The sequence below is a fragment of the Stigmatopora nigra genome, chromosome 22 (genome assembly GCF_051989575.1).
Source record: "Stigmatopora nigra isolate UIUO_SnigA chromosome 22, RoL_Snig_1.1, whole genome shotgun sequence".
NCBI classification, from domain to species: Eukaryota; Metazoa; Chordata; class Actinopteri; order Syngnathiformes; family Syngnathidae; genus Stigmatopora; species Stigmatopora nigra.
Window position 1 is genome coordinate 7989297 of NC_135529.1, and position 25756 is coordinate 8015052.

General features: G+C 40.1%; 1 protein-coding gene across 3 annotated transcripts in view; it reads right to left on the bottom strand.

Annotated features, from left to right (window-relative positions):
- LOC144215741 (homeobox protein cut-like 2) overlaps positions 1–25756 on the bottom strand; it is an 83373-nt gene that overhangs the window by 7781 nt on the left and 49836 nt on the right. For all 3 annotated transcript variants that reach the window (XM_077744855.1, XM_077744854.1, XM_077744856.1), the window contains exons 4-16: positions 19832–19910; positions 9611–9727; positions 9168–9321; positions 8679–8755; positions 8105–8171; positions 4966–5014; positions 4079–4186; positions 3045–3236; positions 2912–2970; positions 2782–2830; positions 2578–2677; positions 1834–2457; positions 439–540 (exon numbers count right to left, since the gene is read on the bottom strand). In XM_077744855.1, coding sequence (XP_077600981.1) covers positions 439–540; positions 1834–2457; positions 2578–2677; positions 2782–2830; positions 2912–2970; positions 3045–3236; positions 4079–4186; positions 4966–5014; positions 8105–8171; positions 8679–8755; positions 9168–9321; positions 9611–9727; positions 19832–19910 — 1777 coding nt within the window. The remainder of the gene's footprint in view (positions 1–438; positions 541–1833; positions 2458–2577; positions 2678–2781; positions 2831–2911; positions 2971–3044; positions 3237–4078; positions 4187–4965; positions 5015–8104; positions 8172–8678; positions 8756–9167; positions 9322–9610; positions 9728–19831; positions 19911–25756) is intronic.

Genomic DNA, 25756 nt, shown 5'->3' on the forward strand with positions numbered 1-25756 from the left:
AATATTCGGGGATTTTAATCCCGTTCTTTTAATCCATTTATAATTTTAAAAAATCAAAATATTATATCTAAAATGGTCCGGCCCACGTGAAATCAAGTTGACGTTAAAGCGACCCGCAAACCAACCCGAGTCTGACACCCTTGATTTATACCATGTCGTAGACCCCAATCAGCGCTAGAAAAAAATCAAAACTAGGCAGAGTTTGCCTGATCTTAATTCTTATTTTTTTCAACTCCGAACTTATGTTGATTTTTTCAAGTCATAGTATCTCCAGAATGGGATCCACCAATATACAATAGCACTAAGATAGCAGACTTGAATGAATACTGCACCACTGACCCAATCGAATCAGATCTAACTAGTTAGACCCTCAGAATCGGGCGAAGTAAACGATGTGACGAGGACCTCTCTATTTAAATGTGTTGACTCTAGACTCACCACCCCTCTGGGACTGAATCTCCTTCTTGGCTTGCTCCAGGATATTCCTGATGGCGTCGTCTGACCCAGTTTCTGGAGTTCGGATGCGTGGAGTGATGCTCCCTGCCACGGAAAGACAGACAGAGAGCAGAGATGGCGGGGGGGGGGGGGGGGGGTGAGTGGGATGGTTGATCAGAGAGCAGTTTCAAGGCTTTACTTTTGACTGCTAGATCAATGGCTGCCTTTGAGTGTGTGTTGTCTGAGGTTGCCGTATACGGGAAGCTCAACTTTCAAAAGCTGTGAATCTAGGGAGAAAACAAAGTTGAAAAGCAAGACTACAAACATGCCACAGGAAAGTGTGCAGGGAGAAGAAGTCAAGGATGAGGCCCAAGTTCCTTTTTGTCCAGCAAATACAGAGAAGGAACGTCATTGGGACCTTTCTGCTTTCACTTTGGTGTTGCAGTTGGAAGTAAGCATGGACATTTGTTATAAATACAGAGTTTGGGGCTCAGGTGGTCCTCTGATTGAATGACCGAGGGTTGGAATTCTGCCTAGCACTTGTGGATATTGACTTTATGTCCATAGGTAGGACATTGTACTAAACTTGCCTCTGTCCAAGTCACTTGAAAGTGAGCAGGTGGTGGTCAGTAGAGCCAATGCTACAAAAATGGTTGCTTCACTTTTGTCAGTTTGCCTCAAAGCAGCTTTGGCTACAATAGGAGGTTATTGCTAGTAAGTGTGGAGTGAAAAATGTTGATATAGATGGTCTTATTAGTGTCATGAAAAACTACAGTTGTCCAAAAGTATGTAAGAGTATTGTTGACGTATGTTGAGAGAAAAAGGAAAAGACAATCAAGTAGTAATCAAGTATTCAACTGGTCGCATTGCCTTTTAATGGACTTTCTGATCGTGATTGGGAGGAGACGTTAATGCTTGACTTGTATGTATTATATTCACTATTCAAACAATGAATAGTGCACTTCATCCACTTGGCACTTCAGAGCACACAGGCCATTGAACCTATGAACCACAGGTGTCAAAGTGGCGGCGTTGGGGGCCAAATTTGACCCGCTGCATCATTTTATGTGGCTCGGGAAAGTAAATCATGAGTGCTGACTTTCTGTTTTAGGATCAAATTAAAATGAAGAGTATAGATGTATATTAAATTTCCTGATTTTCCCCCTTTTAAATCAATAATAATAATTTTTTAATCAGTTTTTTCTGTTTTTAGTTTAAAAATCTTTTTGTAAAATATAAAATTATATTTAAAAAAAACTAAACTAAACATTGTTTTAGATCTATAAAAAACTGAATATTCAGGGCCTTTAATCTTGTTAATTTAATCAATTTATTAAAAAAAACTACTAAATATGTCTTGCTATAAACTGTAAGCGTTGTGTCCTGTGTTCCACTCACCTCTTTGACGGACCTGAATCGTCCTGAGGGCCAAGATGTTTTGCTCATCCGAGAGAAACTGCTTCATTTTAATGAAAGGCTCTTTCCCTTTCACAGTCAACTTCCTCCAAGGTTTGGGCCTGGCCAAGATCTCACTGACCGAGCCTTGGGATAAGCCCAAAACGTAGTGGCCGAAAACTCGCTGTCCGATGTTATGTTTCAGCAGCTGCTCCTTCACCTGAAAGGCGATCTCCGCCGTGTCCACTTGGTCGTCATCGCCCGCAATTGAGCCTCCGCTTTCCGATTGGTCGCTGGGCAATCCTGCGTCGCTACCTCCCGAACCTTGAGTGGCGGACATGAGAGCCGCTTTGGCGGCGTAGAGTGCGGTGGGGAAAGCCATGTGGCCCTCTTTTTTAAAGTGGGGGGAGAGTAGATGCTTGTGGAGGAGATGGTCCCCGGATAGTCGGTCGCCGGAACACGGCGAAACGGAGAAGGGACGGGCGAGATCGTGACTGGAGGACGAGCCGTCTAGCGTCGGAGGACCGGGACTGGGGGAAGTGTGACCGGTCTCCACTTGAGAGGACGATGAGTTGGAGCCTGGTGGTCTATTCGTTTCTCTTCCTCCATCCTCTGACTGGTCGTCATCTGTTTTCATTAAAAAACACAAAAAAATCCTGAAAAGGATCTATTTTTAAAAACTAATACAACCTGCAAGAAATCATAAGACTGTAAAACGGACTGTAAGAAAATAACAAGGTATGTTACCAGTACTGTGCAATATCCTGGCCTTTTCCATTAAGTATTTGTGAGATGGAAGAAATGCGTCTTTATCCAGTAGGAGGGCCTCGGTGGCTTTTGCAGAATCCTGTACACGTAAAAACTATATTTAGAAGGAATAAGGTACAGACTATTTTAAAAAAAAAATACTTTTTGGTCATTTCGGCTAGTTTTGAGGAAAAGAATGCATACCTGGGATGAGCTGCCATTTGCAGAGGCTAGCTTCATTACTTTTAAGATACTAAAGATAGATAGACATAAAAAACAACATTATTTATCTTGACTTGAATAAACATCTATGATAAATCTGCACAACAATCACCTGAGTTCAGTTTTAATCTCTTCGTAATCCATTTGGGATTTCAGTTTGGCTTCTAATCTCTAAAAACGAGGTAAAAAAAAACATTAAATGCAAATCATGAGTGATCTTCAGTTATAATATTAGTGGCGCAAACCTCAATAGCTTCTGTTTTGTAGGTCAACTGTCGTTCTAGCTCCATGATCTGATTGGCCGAGGTCTCTTGCACTTCCTGTAGTGTGAACTGAAGCCGCTGAATGTTTTCAAGAAGGCGGAGGATTTCACGGTCTTTTGCGAGGAGAGTGGCCTCCAGTGTAGAGCGCGCAGCCTCGCCATTCTCATTATTCTCCTGAAAATGTGAAGGCAGATGAAAAAAAAAATAGAGATGAAGGGTGGGCGGGTATACATAAGATTAATAAGCTCATTAGTAGAACATTTCCATGGCATTGTGAACAAAACACAGTTTAAGAACAGTGATTAGCACATCCGCCTCACAGTTCTAAGATCAAGGGTTGAAACCCAAACTCTGGCCTTCCTGTACGGAGTTTGCATGTACTCCCCGTGTCTGGGTGACTTTTCTTCGGGTACTCCACTTTCCTCCAACACCCCCAAAAGCTGCCTAGGGGGCTGATTGACCACTCTAATTTGCCCATTGGTATGACTGTGTGCTTGTGCCCTGCGATTGGCTGGCAATCAATTTAGGGCAGATGTGGGCAAACTACGGCCCGCGGGCCACATCCGGCCAGCTAGGCCTTTTAATCCGGCCCGCCGACATTGTCCAAATAATGTTTTTTTTTTTCCAAAATAGCGCCATGGCAGTAGCTCTGTCCAATCTTTTTTGTTTTTCGGTTTTACAGCCCCTCTATCTTTTTTAAAACGACATTTTAATATTTCTTAATACATTCCTTTTTACTTTACTTTGTAATTCATACTTTTTACTTTAATGATGCGTGATGAATATGTCAATACTTTAGTCCTTTTTTCTGTTTATGTTTCGTATGTACTGTTAACGGATGCACTTTTTTTTATGTATCCTATCTTGTGCTGACCCGGCCCATCTGGGATAGGATCTAGCACCCTTGTGGCTCTCGTGGGGATAATTAACATGGAAAAGGAATGAAAGAATGGATTCTAGAGGGCACCATGAAGTAAAATATGTAACGTGGCTGACAAACAAGACGCCATTCTTACCTTGCCGGCGTCCTCGACGAATTGACAGTCAACAGCAGAGGCGCTGCTGGCCCCATTGACGAGCTGCTCTTTTAGCCTCTGCACTTCCTTCTGGGCTATTTCTGCTCTCTGTGAAAAAAAGTGCCTTGATTACAATTGTGAGGATGATAGAAATATGATAAAGGAGGTGAAAAAAAGAGAAAAGCCATCTGCTGAAATGACTGCCAAGAAAAGCACAGTGTAACCATTGGTTGATTCTGCCAACGCAGCTGTTGAGTCAGCTGACTATTTCCCAAAGTACCTGCTTTGTCACACCCTTCTAATTATTGATTCATTTTGCGAACACAATAAGTAAAGACTTGCAATAGAAGACCACAAAGCACCAAGGCAAGTAAACACAGTATTATCATTCCACAATTACAAACACAATACAGACACAAAATGCTAAAGTTTCTACAAAAGTTTCCTAATACTCCTCAAAACACAAAATATTTCAAAAGAATACTATATTTTAAAATACCAATCACACCTTCAATACCTAAAAAGACATTTTCATCTCATCCCGTAAAGCCAAATCATAGTCAAAACACATTAAATGTCATTTTCATGATATTTGAATGATTGCTGTCCTTAATATAAACTTAATATTTCCTTTTTGAGGAATGCCATTCCCACATAACACGCACAAAATCACTCACACACACACACATACACGTACACACATACATACACACACACACACACATACACGTACACACACATACACACACATACACACACAAATAGAGGAAGGGCGGGGATTGGGGGGCATTACGGTGTGTGTCTTAATTAAAGCCGAGGCGTGATTACAGAAGAGATTACCCTAACAAAGGAACATCTCAATCAGGAATACACACAAAAAATCTCACCTGGTTCGCCTTCTCAAGTTTAGCCATGATAACGCCAACTTCTTCTACCCTGATGAACACATGAACAAACACAATTAATAGAGCAAAACACACAAATTACCCAAATATTTGGCGATAAAAGTCAGGTTGAATTGTGTGATCCAAAGTTGCCATACAATATTAGGATAATGTAATAACTGTTCTCCTTATGGGGAATTAATAATGTCGTTTTGAGCTTGTTTGTCTAAAAAGAAAAAAAATGGCAAAATTGTTGGTGAGAATGTGATCAGTAAGAGAAGTCTTTGTAATTGGGTTTTTAACATGACTACATTTCACGGTCTTATTAGGGCATGGAATAGACTAATGAATGAAGGATTTTCTTATCTTTACTAGTCACGTGTGATTAGAGTCATTTTAATTGGATGTTAGACAAAATTTAACCAGCGTCTTTCTTGTCTGCGTATATATGATTATTAGGCTAATTTAAACAGATTCTCAGCAGGATTATTCATGAGGTTTGTTTGAAGCTGAACGATTTCTTTTGCAACATGAGACCTGATTTCAAAAGGTAGATAAGGAAGGACTAATAACCAAGACCCTGTGAGGGAATAAAATATGCACATTGCTGGGTTTGTTCAAAGACAGTCTTTTAACTGTCCTGCAATGTTTTTTCTTTGGCAAAACATTTGCCCAGTTCAATGTTATTATCCAAATTTAAGACTGTAATTGCTAATAAAAACACATCACAGTCATTAGCTGGAAATAAAACTGGGCAATATGGGGAAAAATGACCATTTTTATGTCCTGATAACCTGAATATAGTTTTTTTTAAATTACTTGTTGATATATTACAAACAGGCTTGTCATAAGTGTGAAATGCATCTGCAAAAAAAAAGTATCCAATGTGGCACAGTGGTAAAAAAATACTTTTGCACAAGGATGATGATATTTAAGTGTCCACTAGAACGTTTGACTCTATTTAGATAGCATAAAATATTAGATTAGATAATTTTATAACAGGAAAATATGTTAAACATAAATAAATAGGTAAAAAATGATTATATATATATATATATATATATATATATATATATATATATATATATATATATATATATATATATATATATATATATATATATATATATATATATATATATATATATATATATATATATATATATATATATAAATATATATATATATATATAAATATATATATATATAGAAAATATGTTAAACATAAATAAATAGGTAAAAAATGATTATATATATATATATATATATATATATATATATATATATATATATATATATATATATATATATATATATATATATATATATATATATATATATATATATATATATATATATATATATATATATATATAAATATATATATATATATAGAAATATACATATATAGACAAACACATAAATACATACACATACAGTGAACAATGAAGTGCAGACATTGGTATATCATTAATAATGCAATGAATTAGTTTGCCTATGTTCCATGGGTTACATGACTTGCTCTTTTATATCGAACAGTTGTTTCTCCGAATGCTTTGAATGCATCACTCACTGCAGGCGTTGGAAGGCGTAGCGAGCTAGATAGAACTCACACAGTATTTCCCAGCCAGCTTTGCAAAATGTTATCAACTACTCCATGACTATAATTGTTAAAAGTCGCTCTGTGTGTTCAACTCCCCTCATAACTGCTCAATTCTCACCTGTATTTTATTTATTCACCATGAAATTTTCTCCTATGTTACCTAATGAAATCTCCATTTTTTAAAAACGCAAAATTCACTATTATTGAAACTTTCCATCTTAAAAAATGAGTCCTGCTGGGCATCAATTAGTCTAAGAAAAAGGTAAGAATAGATAGCGCTTTAGCTGATAGAAGACACTAACAGGTGTCAGCTACACATTTAATGCACTTACGCAGTACAGAAAATGTTTTGTATCGATTACACCCTCAATGACTCAAGTCGGCGCGGACAGATAGTCTTTGTACGTACATTAAGGAAGTATACTAGCCGTGAGAATAATGGCGGCGGGGCCAGAGTTCAGAGTCTGCGGGTCACCAAGGCGAACTGGCGCCGTGGGTCAGTGAAGCGGTAGTCATCTAAAAGAATGTCGAGCTGGGATAACAGGCGCACTATGAACGTGCACATAAAATTCTAGCCATGAAAAAGCATCCCGTCCCAGCAAAATGCATGGCGGCGGATCTGGAAACATCAGTACAATTGTAGCATGGATTAAGCCTTGGAGAAAATCCATTAGCAGTGGCTGGCCGCGCTCTGGAGCACAACCTGAACAAAAGAGTGTTTACTTTGAATGTCTATCGACATCTTTCATACGGGCCTCCGATGCTTTTCAGGCACGCGCTGTATACGTAGCATTCAAAAAATCAGGACATTGGAGCGCTTTTCTGAGGCAATCTTTAAATGGAGCAATTCTTCTTGATGGCTGTCAAGGCTCAAACTGCCAGTGAAGGCAAACAACGAGCTCTTTCATCGACCTGGCTTAATGGCTGAGTCACTCTCTTGCCCCGCCGTTACAATGGCATTCCTGGGCTTTACACAACACATGAATTGATGTCGACAAAATCAAGTGAAACCGTTTCAGCGCTCACGTTGTCTCAACCACGAGGGGTCACCAAGGCCAAGGATGGCAGTTTGGTGGCCACACGGGTGCCCGTTTCAAAGGAGTTTCTAGATCAGGGGAGTTAAACTCTGTTTGGTTCGCGGGCCAAATTACAGTAATCCCTCCAATATCGCGGTTTCACTACATCGCAGTTTTTTTCGCTAATTAATTTTTGTTGTTTTAAATGCATAAAAATGTAAAAATCCACGCTTAAACTTGTAAGCAGAAGCCCCTCCCCTGTCTTTCACTTGCTACTAGGACTAAAAAAAATGATGATTTTTTTTTTAAAAAGGGGTGACCCTACTTTGCATTTTTTTGTTTATCACGGCCATGTTTGGTCTGCATTTACCCCAATAATCAAGGAATTACTGTAATGCCAACTAGGTGTAATGTGCTAGCAGACAGAAAAACCAAATCGGACGCCCTAGCAGACCACTCCCGGCCCGTGAGCCGCACTTTTGACACCTTTGTTCTAGATGTATGGGCAGCAAAATGTACTTACTTGTTTGTCATTTCCTGGCTATATTTACACCGCAGGTCGAGCAGTTCTCTCTGTGAAGTATCCAAAGCTGTTTGGAGAAAATACAAAATATACATTAGATTGTAAAATATCTAGTCATTGTTTGAACTAGAAAATATTTTTTCTAAGAAAAGTAAACTAGAACTAAACCAGTGGAATCTGTAACATACCCAATGGATTATTTTTTTTTGTATATTGATAAAACTCCCAGTTTATGTTGTTATTTTCACTATGCAGGACAAGCTTCCCAAGCAAGTTTCTCATTATTCACAAGACAGACTTAATCAGTTCACATTGCAACTAGCCAAATATTAAACATAACTAAATAATGACCTCATTGAAAGCCAAATATAAAATGATCATTATCCATGTCAAGAGATTGACAAAGAATTATTATTTTTTTTGGTGCCTGTTAAGCATAATTACTATACTTTCTATTTGAATGACTATTTTTAATGAGTCCTTGCACACCTTTAAATAATTCAACATGTGCACCATTAGTATTTCATAAGATGTTATCAAGTTAGGAGTAGATATCAATGTTTCAGATACTCACATGAATGCAAAATCTTGATTTTCTCTTCAGCCTCTGACAGTTTGTCAGCCAAACTAAGCTCAACATTTTCTTCCTCCCTAGGAAGAAACCATTTCAGTTTTACACCCTATCACTTTTGCTCATGTACACAACTTTATGCCTTGACAGGTAAAATGCTCGTCTCAGTGTAGCCGGCCCCAAAGCGTTCGCAGACAAATGGAGTTTAAGTACCGTTGGAGCTTTTTACGAGAATCTTTGAAGAACCATCTCGGCCAATTTATTTGTGATTTGATTTAACATGCGATGCACTTTGATTTTCTCTGCTAAAAGGGCCTCCTCTCCTCTACTCCACACTGGGAATACCAGCATTAATACTAATATAAGCTTTCCTGGGTATTAGAAATACAAAGCGCCATCTTTATAAAAATCCCTGATGACATTTTGGTGGCGGGGTAGATTAAGGATCAATAGGAGGAGTATAGAGAGCTGGTGAACAAGTTTAACCCGTACCCTTGTCGCTCAGTTTGGTCCTGGTAGATCTCCTGTGGAGAGCCTGGGGCTCCGGGAGTTGGCGTGCTGTTGGGGGTCATATTGGGGGCTGGAGAGCTCCGCTCACGGGGGTCTCCAGGTTCTGTTGTGTCTGTGAAGCCGTTGTCTGTGGGTCCTTTCAAGGAAAGAACAGATATTAAGAAAATGGGAATTATTCACTCGTAATAGAAATCTAAAATATAGTTAATGTTGGCTTATTTTTGAGCATTTCCACTTTGTGCATTGAATGTTTTAACTATTTAAGTCAATGTCGTCTTTGTACAAAAATTACAATAATACCTCGTCGCAATGCGGCGAGGTATTATTGTAAAGGTAAAATGCTTGGTCAGAAAAGTTGCAATTAGATTCTAAAATCTTTGTGCGCTAGTAAGTACATGTCAAAACGAGCATGCAGGAAGTCGGACCTGTCTTTTCGATGCGCTCCAAGTGTTTCTTCCGGTGCCCGCTGTTTGGAACTTCGGTCTGAAGCTCCTGCAGCCTCTCCTCCAGTGTGCGTGAGGCCTCCAGTACAGGCGCCGGATCTACAAAGAAATAAAAATAAAACACAAACTTTCTTAAAGTGTTTTTTTCCAGCGAGGATCGAACGTTGAACTTTCCGCACTCAGACACCTTTGAAAAACGCCAACTTCCATCGACCCAGTTGAATCAAGATGGCGGCAGCCGTAGCCATGGTGTGAATTTCTAGGCATTTCAATTCAAAATTTGGTACTTTTTCAAAATGGTTGCTTCCAAAAAACATTACTGTATTTTCATGACTATACGGCGCATCATATTTTTAGCCGTAGTGTCAGTGACGAGTGCTATTTCAGGCTTCGCCAGGCCACGATACATTGGGTGTATTGACAAAAGAACTAAAAATTCAATCACAATAACAGCGCAGTACTTTTTCTACGGGGAAATAGTACAGTCGGGGGCTACTTGCCATAGTTGTGAGAGCTATAGGAGGATAGTGTACCCTATCGACTGATTTATTTCATTTTATCGTGATAACAATTTTAGTATTGGTCCATATATAAAGCGCACTGGACTATAAGGCGCCCTGTCTATTTTGGAGAAAATGTAAGACTTTTATGTGTGCCTTATAGTCGTGAAAATACAGTAAGTAACACTTTTTTGGGATTTACATAGTTTAAGAAAGTTGTCCAGAGTTTGCCTTGGGTAAACTCCTGAAATTCCAGATTAGTTGGCGGCTCTGTAACGACTGTCCACTTCTTTCTAAAGAGTATATTCTCAACCACTTATGAACGATACGAAAAACCGAAAAGATTATGGTGAAAACAGTGACAGTGTTTAGTGCCAAATATATACATACACCTAAACAAAGTGCAAAGGATGTAAAAAGAAAGAAAGAGGGGTAAAAAAAAAAAAAGCGGATTCTTAGCACAACAGAGGAGCTATTTTGCAATGCATGCGCGGCAGGCAGCATGGGGCCCATGGGGCCAACTAGGAGGCTGCTTCTCAGCTAACAAGTCTCCTCTGTATCATTTGATCATTTAAATTATTATGCCAGGAATTCTCAAGAGGCAGCTCGGCACTCCACATCACAGAGCTGTTTTTAATCTTCGCCTTCTCTTTCTTCCCGTCCCGAAAAGTTCAACGGCTCAGAGAGAGTGAGTCGCTCTTGTTGTGTACCTGCCTGACGAACACCAAAGGAGGTGACTTCTAGTGCCAAAGCGCCGAGAAGGGAAGCTCATGGGAACGCCTTGACAAGCACTTGAAAAACTCTAAAAGAGGAAAATGGCTTCTTTGCTCTACACAAACTTTTTCTCCCTCCACACCAAGCTTTCATGCACGTCTATGTATGGACAATTTCGCTACTTTACCGCCAACAACCGGCGAAAATAAACAGTCTGAATTTCTGCGCAGTGCAATTCGTTGAAATCCTGCTTGGGTCTTTTCATCAGACAAACATTTTGCCCCGTTTAATTGATTGGGCTGTTTTTTTTTTTTTTTTTTTTTGTAGGACCGTTTACAGTCAAGCATTGTCTGCGTTCATTGTTGCGCCGACTGTAGAGATGTTGCATCAGTCACAAGGGACGTCACTATTAAAAGGAAAGGCTCTTCTAAGACAAACAGGAAGAATTGTTATTCCATCCAAGCGCTGTCACAGAAAGACTTTTTTTTTTTTTTTTTAGGTCTTTTCCTATTCATCCTTTTCAACTTTTAGCGTTCAAAGGACAGAGATGAAACTCAGTCGGGGATTATCAATCAGTGCCAGGAGAGTTAGTCCAATCAAAGTTGTGCACAAAAGTTAACCTTTTCAGCAAAAGTGGAAAATAAAGACTTGCAATTTGCACCAGTTTTAGATGAGTGCACAAATACATCATTTTTAAGTGAGGTCCAAAAAATAGAAGCTACACAAGTACAAGCTACAACATTGTATGTATATACATATTTCAGCAACATGTGTATTTAATTATGTATATATATTTTTTAATTAACTTATTTATTTATGTATTTTCAATATTAATATGTGTTTTTTCTTAATTTTTTCTTCAATTATTTATTATTTCTTTATGATTTAAACAAATGTGTATTTATTTATTTATGTATTTATGTATTTAAGTATTTGTTTATTTATTTATGTCACTATGTATTTATTTTTCATATGCATTTACTTATTTCATTAATTTATTTATGTAGTTATGTATTTATTTTTTAAATGTATTTACTTATTTTATTTATCTATTTATTAACTTATTTATTACTTATTTATTTATGTCTACAATGTCTTGTGCTGTGTCTGTATTCTCTTGTTACTGTGACAATGAAATTTCCCAAATACGGGATGAATAAAGTTATCTAATCTAATCTAATTTAAGCACACTAATAATAAATAATATTTCATTTGGTACTCCTTTGACAGAATCCAAAAAGACAATTTTATCCAGTTCAATTACCGACAAATAGTATGTGTGCCCCTTTACACCTGAAAACAGACATCTAGCGTTATAAATGGCAGCCAGTGAGGTAATTGATTCCCTGTACGGGTAAAAACAATTTTTAAAAATCACAACTCGTGCATAAATCGGTGAAAGTAGCGACAAGTGGATTCTCTCAAAGGACAGAGAGCGCTACACATATTGAGGAAGAGTCCAGAAAGTCAGCAGATAATTTTGCAAAATGAGCCTACTAATTGGTGGTATTTATGAGTAACAATATGGCTTCTGACGGTAAAAACCTTCACATTAAAACAAGCTCACAGCTTGCATTTCCATTAATGAACCCCACCAAGCCCTTTAAAGTGTGATATACTCTTTAAAAGAGGATAAACAGTCTTTCTAACTACACCCTTATCTTAGCTTAGTTTGTATAAATTTACACTAAAAGAAAGGAACAGGAATGAATCAAAAATGAACAGAAATGAACCAAATATGAACAGAAAAGAACCAAAAATGAAAAGAAATGAACCAAAAACGAACAAAAATGAACTAGAATGAACAGAAATAAACCAAAAATGACAAGAAATGATCCAAAAATGAACAGAAAAGAACCAAAAATGAAAAGAAATGAACCAAAAATTAACAGAAATGAGCCACAAATGAACAGAAACCTACTCAGAATTGCCCCAAAACTGCCAGAAGTCCAAAAACGGCAAATGCAAAAATATCAACAAAAAGTGACTTGAAATGTCCCTAAAAAATGTCTACCAAAAAAACTAAATCCACAGCATGAAAACATTGGTAAAGTTGCATTCATTAGTCATTAACAATGAATCGTTCAGAAAATTCAAATTACATGAGATGTACCTGAGTGGATAAGCCCAAGGTCCACTAAACTAAAAAGTGTTTTGATCTTGACAAATTGATATCAAAGCCCAAACATTGGTTTTGTTTGTGTCTAAACTCTTAAAAACGTAGCAATGTAAATTATTGCAAGGGACCTTCAAGTCAACTGTGTCTGTATTTGTATTATTTCCACAGAGCTTCAAGCTTGTGTAGGTACTGACTTTTTTTTTTAATGATGTTTTTGCACAACTGCAGTGATGCAGAGTTTCATCATTTTGGCTGTGCAATAATGAGGATGCTTCGGTGTAGTGCTTGCTTCCCCGTGGTCACCCAGTTGCTTTTACTGGCCGATGGATGTGTCAAAAGAAAAACGCATTGCGACTTTTGGGGAAGGAGAGGCCCAAATTAGACAGGTACTTGGAAATTTGGTGGAATGTGTGTGTGTTTGAATGGGCAAATGCGCCGCAGGGGTTTCAAACTTATTTATGTCGTGGGCCACATTGCTGTTAGAGTTAGCTAACTAGGCTATCAAAAGTAATGGTCATTGGAATTGATCATTTCTAAATAATTCCTCTTTAAATTAATTTCAAAAAAAAAAAAAAATTCTGGCCCTGTAATTAGCTGGCCACCTTTTCAAATTCTGTCTATTTTTACTATTGAATAAAAAGGCATTGTGGTAAATATTATTATTTACATTTTAAACGTTATTGGTTATATTTCCAATATAATTTAAAGATATTTTCCATTAAAATGTGGAGGAAAACCCTCATTTTAATAAGTGTTCATTTCAACTTTTTTTTCTAAGGCAAACTACTAAATGAAAACATTAAACATTTCCTATTTTATACTTTTCATTTCTAAATAATAATACTTAACTTAGTAAATATATTTACTTGCATCAAAACACTAGAAATCAGGAAATATGTTTCATTATCTATCATCTTCATATATATGTTTGCATAAAAGATGACGTCAACACTTTCTCTCATCTCATCTCATTTTCTGAACTGCTCATTTAGGGTCACGGAGGGTGCTGGAGCCTATCTCATCTGACTCCAGTGGCCAACCAATCACAGAGCACAAAGAAACAGACAGCCAATCATACCTAGGGGCAATGTAGTGTCCAATCAGCCTACCATGCATATTTTTGGAATGTGGGAAGAAAACCGGAGTACCCGGAAAAAACCTACGCATTCCTGGGGAGAACATGCAAACTCCACACAGATAGACGTGACCTGGATTTGAACCCAATACCCCAGAACTGTGACACCGACGTGCTAACCACTCGCTCCCATCAACACTTTCTCGGGCCTAAAAAAAAAAAGACACGTCGGGCCGGACCTGGCCCCCGGACTGCCGCTTTGACACCTGTGTGCACTACGGTCTGGTGTTGCAAGACAAGCAGGTGCGTGGGTTTGGTCCGTCTTTGCCATGTCAGCGATACGCCATCATTAGGGTGGCGTGGGCACAGTGGGGTGCACCATTAAGTCTCTCTGGGCACTGTGTAATTACGCTCTGACATAATTAACCCACCAAGCCCATTAGCCAAGCAGTAGCTGGCTGGAGTGAGAAAGAAAAAAAAAGCTATAATTATTTGTTGTGCACATGTTAATGAGGCCAGCTGTGTTCTCATCACACGACACGAACAAATTAATTTACAAGCTCGAGGGTTTTCTCTTTTCATTCAAAACAGCCTTGTTTTTTTTTTTCCGTCTCGGACTTCAAGGTCCGTAAACACGTTCCGCCGCAACATATAGCAAGCGTGTTGTAATCATACCGTCAAGGACCAAAAGTAGGTTTACGCCATTTGTAAGATGGCTTTTTAACCTTGGTGAATGCAAATGTTAAGCATTTACAATAATGACCACCAGGGCTTAAAAAAAAACCCAAACAGTACGATGTCTTTTGTCTTCTATGGCGGGCGCTCATTTTAAACGAGAAATAAAGTTACCAGGCAAAGCCAAGTTGACGGAAATGGAGACAAACACGGCCTTTGATTGGTATCCGCGCAGCGCGGCGTGATGTCACCAAGAATTAGCGTCATCTAATCCTTTTGTCTACGCGTTTTTTTTTGGAAGCGGCATTCCGACACGCGCCGACTCTCCCCCTCCGGTCCCTCGGAGGTGTCCAACTCCACAGGGAGCGGTTGAGGAGGAGGCCCGGTTCTTTTATGAACATAATGCATTATTAAGCACCTCAAACATCTCCTGGGCTTTTGTTTATTACTGCTCTTATTAATCACTTGTGCATAATCAGGTCCCACCCATCGAGCTTTCATTCCCCATCAGCTTTTATATGGCTTTATTTTCCAAGAGAGTGCCACAAACATTTATGGCGTTTCCTCTTTCTTTCTCTGGCTACTCAGCTGCACAATTACAATAAAGGCGGCTGGCCGTTGCCTCCCAGCTTGTTCGTGTGTGGGTGGGGGTTGAACCACGGTCTTCTTACCGTCGTTCACCATGTATTTGAATGGTACGGAAACACTGAGGTCAGTGCTTTCTGATTTGAGGATTTTGTCGCTTAAGGGAACGTTGGTTGTGAATGGGGAAGATGTTTTGCGGAATAAAATAGCACGCAACAGAGCTGAGATGACTCAGGGAAGTACTTTGGGTTATTCCATAATTGAAGGATATTTTACATTTCCAGCCTTCATTTTTCAAATAATCCACATACCAAAATACTACTAACATTTTTTTTATGAGCAACTGGAAAAAAAAATAATGGAAAGTAATCCTTGAAAATTCATTCATTCATATTATTTTCTGCTTATCCTCACAGGGCTCACAAGGGTGTTGGAGTCTATCCCAGCCAACAATGGGCAAAGTGTTTTGTGTATCGAAATGCCCACCTGGATCCTTTTTATTGACAGTAATAATTATTATTCACAAATGAACTGTCCTCATCATGTATGAAGCGCATCCGCCTCAGAGTTCTGAGATCGAGGGTTCAATCCCACTTTTCTGTGTGGGTGGCATTTGCATGTTCTCCCCATGCCCTGTGGGTTTTCTACTTAAGCACCAGTTTTCTCCAACATCCCCAAAAAATGTATGGGATGGTACCCTGCCTCTTGCCACTACTTGGTCAGGATAGGCTCCAGCACCCTTGTGGCCCTTTGTGAAGATGGTGAGTCAACCGAGCTATTCGAGTCATCCGACGAAAAAACCTTCCCATTTTAGTACGAAAACATATGGCAACCCTAAAAAAAATTGCAGTAGTTATTTTCCAATCTTGTCCATCCCTAATTCAAAGCCCCCATTAACATCCAAATTCTCCTTAAAGGCCCATAAAGTGAAATTCTACTCTTCCTCTGCACAGTAGTACCACCAGTCGCCACTAGCAAGCACTGTTGCCATTACATTTTCAACTGGCATCCGCACAAACACATACACGCATTTACACACTTATTGGGGAGTATTCAGAACAGAATCTTCACAAAGTCTGATGAGCTCCCCGCTCAGATGAAAGCATCTCTGTTCTAAAAGAGAGAGGGAGTGGGCTAGACCCTCAGGGAGGAGGCGGCGGCGGCGGCAGTGCGTCTATGCGTGTTTATACGTATGTGAGTGTGTGTACATGTGTGTGTGTGTGGTGAGAGGCGGCGAGGAAGAGCAAACACCTGGAGCGTCGGTCTCTGGGCTACGCCCCTGGCGACAGGGCCTCGCTGATCTCACAGAGGCGGCAACAAACGCTGACGTTCAAACAACTCGCGCACATTCCAGGAGGGAAGCGCAGAATGAGACGACGAAGAGTCGAGCTCGAAAAAGACGTGGGAAAAGTTGAGACGCCTCTCTGGGAAGCCGTGAACTCCGGCTGAAGCTGCCATGACTTTTTATCCGACGTGGGGTGATCGCGCCGTGTTTATCGGGGCTGATCAAAACGATGCGGAGGTGATATAAACATTGTTTGGGAAACACTGTTAACAGGAGGCTTTCAAGCCTCGCGCCGGGTTAGCGTACGCAACATGAGAAGATGTCACGGGTATGTCAAAATAGAGCACGTTAATGAAACGCTCCGGTTGGATTGACGTCTATGCTTTGTGGGTCTTTTTGAAAGAGACAACAAAAAACACCCATTTAATAACTTTTTTTTTTTTACAATAAGTTTTGACTTCAAAAGTCGAATGCCATTGCCACGAAATGATAGTAGGCCATATTTTGGACGCAAATCCAGGGTGATGTAAATGTGTTAATTAAAAAAATTGGACCTAATTAGTCGTCTTTGTGACCTCCACCTTGCCGGCAAAAAAAAAATCTCCAAAGATAATATCAAACCTAGAATGAGTTGAGGATTTTTGCACTCAGCTAGCACGCTATTTCTGTGGAGCACTTGAAATGTAAACACAATCATCTATTCTGGTTGTGATGTCACAACCAGAATGTGATGTCACAACCAGAATGTGATGTCACAACCAGAATGTGATGTCACAACCAGAATGTGATGTCACAACCAGAATCGCCCGAAAACATGCAAACTCGGAAGCTCGGAACCCAACGGGAATTGACTCAGGATCTCAAAACGTGGCAAGTACTTGTCCAACGTGCCACTAAAAAACCCTTTTCACAATAAATAAATAACTACTGGCACAAGATGGGTATTCTGTAGCCTCAAAATCAAGTCAACCGAACTATGTTGTGAAAAAAGAATGTGATCTGGACCACCTGACTATATTCAACGTGTGGTTGAAGCCAATAATTTTCCCGCTCGTACCAAATAAGGGCATGAGATGGGTAATGAACGCGAACAAAACGTATAACTGATGTGACCAGATGTTAATGATAGCCACATGCAACAGGTCACATATCGAACGGATGTTGTGCCCCACCTCCACGTTGTTCATTAACTGGAGCAAAAACACTCTAGGGGAGAGACACTGTCAAATAAAATAACAAGAAAAGGGGGGAAAACATCCAGCGATGAATAGTAATAACTGCATTAAGATTAACGAGCGGGTGGAGAAAAGAATGATGGCGGCTGTCAAAGGATCCAAAATACGCGGACGTAAGAAAAACGGGGGTCGGCTTGCGTTGTTTTTGAAAAACAGAGGGGAACCAAGTGGGGTTGTAGCCAAATGACCGCCCCCGCATTCCACCCGCAGTCATCTGTTCTCAAATCGGAAGGGAGTCGTGACCTTGGGTAACTGCCGCAAGATATACAATGACAACCTGGCACAGAGTAAACTGCGCGCTTTGAAAACAGGAAATCTTTTGGACAAACCAGCCAATTTGGCTTCTGGTTGGCTACTGTATTTTTCTGTTTAATATACACCCCCTCTTATTTAATATACCCAGGTATATCAAATGGCATGGGCATATGAAATGGAAGGGGTATATGAAATGGAAGGGGTATATTAAATGGCGCACAAACAGGAGGCTCAAAAAAGCAAAAATCATTTAATACTATACTATATTAAACACCAAATTACGGTAGCTAATGGGATGCCACATTTAAAAAAAGTGCTATGATTACCAAAATACTTTTTTTTTCCAGATCATAACGCCAACTTTAATAAATATGGTAACCCTTTCATGTTATTATTGTTATCTCTGATCTCCCACTTAACCAATTTTACGCCTAGTTTTGTCAAATATTCTAAATTAAGGTACTTTGACAGGTATAATTCTATAGACTTCAATGGATGGAGGCATTTTGAGGGGAAAAACTAAACATTAAGTTAGGCAAATGGCTTAGGAAGGACATTTGTAAAGTGTCTTTGGATGGAGAGAAAGAGCTTGTAGGAAACTTCAAGGCAAAAAAAAATCTTTAAAAAAAACTGCTGCAGACTTTTATGTATCTTGCATTCGTTGCATTAGTCGACGGCTTTTTCTACTCCTCCCAAACGTATTTCTCTGATCTAAAATCAGATCGGGTCAAACTTTCTTACAATCTCCTGCAATAGTGTCAGGCGAAGAAACGCGACAAGAGGAAAAACACTTCTCTCGCTCTGTAGCAAAAATCAGGCTGGTTTCCCACGTGAAATCCGACTTCAACGGGGATTTTAATTGGCTCTTTACAATCAACAGCCAGAATCTCCTGGAGGAGCCACGTTGAGCAGTCTCAAGGACCGAGCCCGGGTTTTTGAAGTGGCCTCACGCGGAGTTCTGGATACCACTCCGATCACGCACTTTTAAAAAATAGATACAAACCACGGGGAGCGAAGCTTTATGAATTTCAATTTCAATGCGGGAAAGCAATATTTTTGGATGTGTCCATGAGATGATGTGTCTCCTTGTAAACGTAATGGACAGTAGAAATGGGACTCATGCTACGATAGATTGGTCTGGAAATCATTTCATAGTATTCAATGAACAAATAATAATAACCCGGAAATATGCTATTTTCATGATTCTGCCTGTGGACTGAGGTAATAGATGTCCAATCCATTTGAAAAAGGGAAGGTAGCAGCGAATGAACCCATTTTAAACGGATTGGCCGTTAAATTTAGGGCCATTTGGGTCATTTTCTGTTTATTTTTTGGTCACTTTCTGTTGATTTTAGGGTATGTACAGGTCACTTCTTATTTATCTTATGTTAATGAATAGGAAGCAACCCAGAAATGTGCCAAGAATAGACTCAAAATCAACTGTAAATGGCCTCAAACCCAGAAAGACTGGCTTTGAATCCTTTCATAAACACTAGAAAATGTTGCTAGCAACCTGTTGATTGTTATAGTTGTTATTTTCTTAAATAGTGACATCTGTTAAAACGAATATATCGATTTTTGGTGGGATAATAAGAACATATTGTCACATTCCCAGTGGAGTGACGGCCATATTTGGTATAACAGATGAGAAATGAATTGATGGACACAGAAGAAGAACTTATTTGCAGAATGGAACTACTACCTTTTCTGCTGGTATTGTTGGAGAAGATAAACATCTACAGTTTTAGAAGGAAACACACCTGGGGCTTCAATAAGCTGTTTGTAGATTCCTAGGAATGCAGACTCAGCCTCTTTACTCCGCTTGTTCAGAGCGACCACCTGCAGGGACAAAAAAAAATGCCATTAAGGTAAGCACTTGAGTACTACATTCACAAAGCATCATTAATCGGCATTTGGGGTCTTGAAACACTTTTGCACAAGAATGAAGGGCAAAGTTATGGGATGCACATACACAACTTTTCAAGTCACCTTTTGGAATCACCGCAAAATTTACAAGGCTCCAAAAAAATGAAAAAAATATCAGCTCAGGAACACTCAAATGTCATTGGTTTAACCGGTTTGGTTTAATGCAAGTGCCTGTTCAATGCTATTGGCGGCGATCAATGACCAATTCAATAGAACTGGGTATGCTGGTAATGAATGATTAATGGTAAAATGCAAATGCGTTAAAGGTACAGAAAAAAAATCTGCAAAGAACCCTGCAGAAAGTATCTAATAAAATAAATCCAGGATTTCCAGAGTGAGTCTGACCTCAATGTGGCAAAAATGTGATCAATGCTGCTATCGTTTTTACCAATCACATGATAGTATCTCATAGGAGTTCGAGCCTAAAATTATATATGTACGTGGGTAAAACTGATGGAAAAAAATGGCTACGGTAGTAAGTGGACTTGAACGGTTTAAACTGGATTGTTTCCATGAATGGAGGTCTAAGATTAAACCGTTTGAGGGACCATTTTGAAGGTCATTGATACTAGGTGTCTGTCCCTTTCAATGTCCGTCTAGCACAGTGAACGACTTGAGCGAAGGTGCCATTTGGCCCGCCGACTGTCGACCGAGGCCTCGCTCGGGAGTGACACGGTCCCCGGCAGCACCTGCTATCCTCAGTGGGTGACGCCAAGCAATTAACAATTCATTAGGAGGGACAAAGAAAGTGAATTAGCTGCCACCTGGCTCTTCGGACAGAGCACCTGCCCCAGTGGATATCTAGGTTACATTGGTTCTCCCACCCGCGTGGACCTCAACCCGTGAGTGAAGGGCGAAACGTGCTTCTCAACACCCTCAATTTAAATGATGATTGTCCATAAAGTATTTGCCATTTGGCTACTGATTACAACCCGTCTGAAAATCATTAGGGTCAAGTTTGGCGAGGTCACAAATACGATGTGTGAGGGTAAATATGGCATTGTTACTGAAAGAGGAACCATATTTTCATGGTTTCCCAAAGAATTACACTACGTTTCTTTCTTTTTGGGATGTTAGGTAAAAGTTCCCAACATGTAGCTGTCTCTAAACTAGGGGTGGGCAAACTTTTGGGCCCGTGGGCAACATTGACTTTAAAAATTTGACAGATGGGCGGGGTCAGCACAAGATACGATACATATGAAAAAGTGCATCCGTTAACAGTACATATGAAACATAAACAGAGAAAAAGGACTAAAGTATTAACATACTCATCATTAAAGTAAAAAGTATAAAGTACAAAGTAAAGTAAAAGGAATGTATTAAGAAATATTAAAAATATAAACAAATAAGAGTGGACAGAGCTACTGCCACTGGCTTCCGCTAGACGGCGCCATCTTGGAAAAAAAACATTATTTGGACAACGTTGGCGGGCCGGATTAAAAAGCCTAGCGGGCCGGATGTGGCCCGCGGGCCGTAGTTTGCCCATGTTCAAAACTCATCGCCGATCCTCCCCACGTCAGGGACATCCTTACTTGAAGAATAAACATCGTGACAGCGACATTCCCGAATGCATTTAAAAAAAAAAAAAGCAGAAGAACATGTGACGGCAACAACTAGACCTCAGGCCCTCCATCATCCTTTAACAAGAGAACACAGAGATTACCCCAGCAATCACACCATTAACCTGCCTAGAGAAGCAAGCAGGCACATCAATCACACGCACACACACACGTAAGCACCCGCTAAGCGTATGGATACCCCACCCTTGCCATCATCAAAGCGGCCCGGGAGGTGGTGGTGCGTAAAATACGGGTTGATCGGGAGTCCTGGCCGTTTTTCTCTTCGATAATCCACCGCTTGCCAAACGTGTGGTGTTCCCAAAACCAGAAGTCTCCTACTGGCAGATTACTAAAAGCACATATGTTTGTTGTGGGTAGAGGCGAAGCTCCAGGACCTCCAATGTTGGCAAAGCTTCTTTGCTATTTTGGCGTTGTGATACGCTCAGAGCACATTCTTTGTTTTTCCACCCGTTTTGTGATAAAGGATAGGGCCACCGCGGGAATGGGCTTGGCTACATTGCGGGTTTACAAGCGAGAGTGAAGCCTGGGGTAGCAGAATGAGAAAGAGAGAGAGAGAGAGCCAGAGAGAGTCAAAGGAAACCTGTTAGCACGCCTCCATAACTCTTCACACGGCTACCAAGTGGACCACATTGCTGTCTTTGGGAGAAAACTGCTAGGAAATAGTAGCAACCTTTGAGAATATCACCCTTAAATTGAGTTTCTGGGCGTTCCTTTCTGTCTTTGTGTGCACCTCAGCGAAAAGATGGTGAGAATTACTGGATTTGCCGGACTATAAATTGCACTTTTTCATAGTTTGGGTGGATTTGCGATTTATACTTGGGTGGAAACTATTTTTTTTCTATTTTTATTCTCCATACAGACAACAACGAAAAACCCACTCGACTTCCAGAATCAGTTGGAATTGGTACTTAAGATGAAGACTGACGAAAGCCAGAGCACCCGGAGAAAACCCACGCAAGGCCCGTTGAGAAACTAAGCAGGGGATGGAAGTCTCTATATCAAAACGGTGTGACTGACTTCCAGTGAATGTATGACTGAATTTGTTTGTTTTTGTTCTGTTATGAAATAAACCCGCTTCAAAATTGGGACTCTGATTTAGTTTTTTCTTCTTGTTTTTTTTTGGGCTGGTGCGATTTACACAGGGTGACCCAAAAAAACAGGCCCCAAATTTGGATAGGCATCATCATATCTTGATTTTTCAACAAAAAAAGACTGTGCTGTATTTTTCTCATCACACATCATATTAAAAATAAACTACTTTTAGCTACAGTCTCTTTATATTCTAAAGGGAGAACAAGAAATAATATGGATCCAAATCCAAGGCCTGTTTCATGTGGGTCACCTTGTATACTCAGGTGTAACTTATAGTCCGAAAAATACAATTTGAACATCTGCTTTGTAAAGATCTGAGAAAACCACCACAACGCAATTATGCAGTCATCAATTACAATCATCCCAAATGATGATTATGCAATTATCATTTTAAATCATCTCCCTCTGCCTTACCACTTTGCCACCTCGGTGATTTGCTTGCGCGAGTCTGAAGGCAATTATTACGACCGGAGCCTTGTCAGGACCAAAAACTTTCCCTGTCATACAGAATGCAAGCTTGGAACATTTTTTTTATTAGCCACAGTGAAAAGAATAAGGGCTTTGGCTCCGGCTTTCCATTTCGCTGCATGTGTGTATACACACACTACGCCTCAAGGTGAATGCGCCTGGTGTTATGGACGAAAGGGGACCGCAATTGTACAGTTCCTTATTCCCTAAGGTCTTGAAATTACCTGTCATCTTCCCCATGATGCAAAGGTCAGTGCACAATCATGGGGAGTCCATCCTACTGTGGAGCTTAAAGAGTGCTGGACCAACCCGCAGGCTGACAGGATGTCACAACAAGCCCTGTCGCACTCTGTGCTTATTAGGCAAAAACTGGATGAAGTGTACTACGAGGCCTTGTCAAAACATCTTAGCAAGAGTCAACTGGATCATTGCACTGGCGCAATGTATGCTTTAGTTTGTATAAGAGGAGAAGCTTTCCAATAGAATTGCTTCTTGTAGACGAGACCATGTATCGTGTTTTCTGGTGTTTGCGGTTCAATCGGGCGCTTCTTTTTGACGGTGGGTTTAAAAGTGATGGATGTGTTTGGTGTGAATGGAGAAAAAAAGCTAGTGGTCAACGCTACTGGAACATATAGTAGTCTAGACGGGGAGGGACTAAGCGCCCACACTTGAACCGGGTCGAAATATACTCCCACGCAATCCACCAATTGAGATTTAATCATGGTGACGTGCATCTCGGAGCAGTCGTGGCAACATGGCGCTAGCTGTGGCCGTCTGGGGGTGCAAAGTGAGATGAGCAGTCAGCACACTGACATACATCTCGTCACCGCGTCAATTCGGATCAGCGCTGCCTGTCAGTCAAAGCTCTGCTCTCACAAATGCCGGATGCCACTTCTACTCATTCACGTGAGAACGGCCCCTCAAACTAAGGGTTGCTATTCGTAGATTGAACGATAGTCATCCACTCCAGTGCAAATGCACAACGCAAAACCACAGCTTCTTTTTTGTAACGACTCCGTCGCTCCTCTGTTGATTTCAGCGGAATATTGTCGATGAGTCGTGAGGAATGCCAGAGAGCCGAAAAGGTCATCTTTTCGCGGAGACGGCAATTAAAGATGATATCGCAGTAGGCAGGTCTAAACTTTGGCACCTATGATCTGAATACTCCTGCAATACAGTAGCTTGAGAACAATTTCCAGGTTTTAGTCAAAGCCCTGACAAGTGAGATTTTACAATGGTACCAATTAGCATTTGGGAATTTAGTAAAAATGATATGGAAATTTATCAGTGGGAGTCAGTATGCTTTTTTTTTCCAGAACTCTTGTCTCTATTTCTATCTCATCAAGCAAAGGAGGTTTTTAGGTAGCAATTTTTCAAATGGAAAGACTGCTGATGTGGTGTGATACGCCCACCAAAGTCAAAGCAAAGTCAACAGCTGAGACGAGACAAACTGAGGGAGTCAAAAATATTTGCAGTCTTTTCTGACTGTCTTTCGAGTTGAAAAGAGACAAAAGTTGTGATTTTTTTTTTAGTGCAGGCTTTCAAGTACTGGCCTTATGCAGCAAATGACCTATACCTTGAGGAAAGTGTGTCTTTCATGCATATCCCTCAGGCGGCGTGTAAAAGGAATAAGGCTGGCTGAAACTGAGGTAAACACAGAAGCTGATGAGCCGAAACAGAGCATACTGACAAGTACAGAAGTGAGAACTTCTGGACTAGATGTTAGTACTAGGAATGTCATTCATTAGAATTGGTGGTACATGGTTACTATTTTCTCCATACTAGTTGCATTCATGAATATTTTCAAAGTGTATTCAAATTCAATAAAGATTCACACTGATCCAAAACTATTGAAATTGTGCAATAAAAAACATTTTCATTGAAAATCATGATGTCATCAAAGCCAAGGATTCAGTCTGAATCAATAGAAATCGGTAGTTGAGACTCAATGAGTGATGTGATGAGTCGTAACAAAAAATTGAAAGTCGGCCAGTAAAGAAGGAAGGAAATTGCGAACAACATGATTCCGGGAAGATTTTACTATATAAGTACACACTGGTGTCATACTACTGATTCATAAACAGTTTAGGGTGTACTTCTACGTGTGCTTCCATTAAAATTGGGTCATATGTGCCTACTGGATGGTAAACATCTCACAATTCCACTTTTCAACTCTCCATAGCTAGTGGAAAACGATTCATTTCTCTTCAGAAAATATGCTAACCCCAATTTTTTACCGGTGCCCTTTTAGCAATGCCGGGCCAACAACGCTGGCAAAAGCTTTGTTGTTCCACTTGCCATGACGTTGCTAATAACTCTTAACTCAACCTACAGCAGATGGGATGTCACAGATAACCATGCCAGTGAGACTCCAAACCCTCCAGAAAGATTGAACTCTGGCAAGCGTAGATCCATATCTGACCTACAGACATGTGTTGACATGGCTTCTCGAGTTCTTCTCCGTACTAGTCAAGGTGAGACAGCGTGATACAAGAAAGGGAGAAAGAGGGGGCAGCACAATGATGGATAACGCTCTCCATCCTCTTTTCCTTGAGCTCATTGGCAAAAGGCTGGTGACTTTCCAGTGAAGCAATTATCATTGTGGAATGCATAATAGCC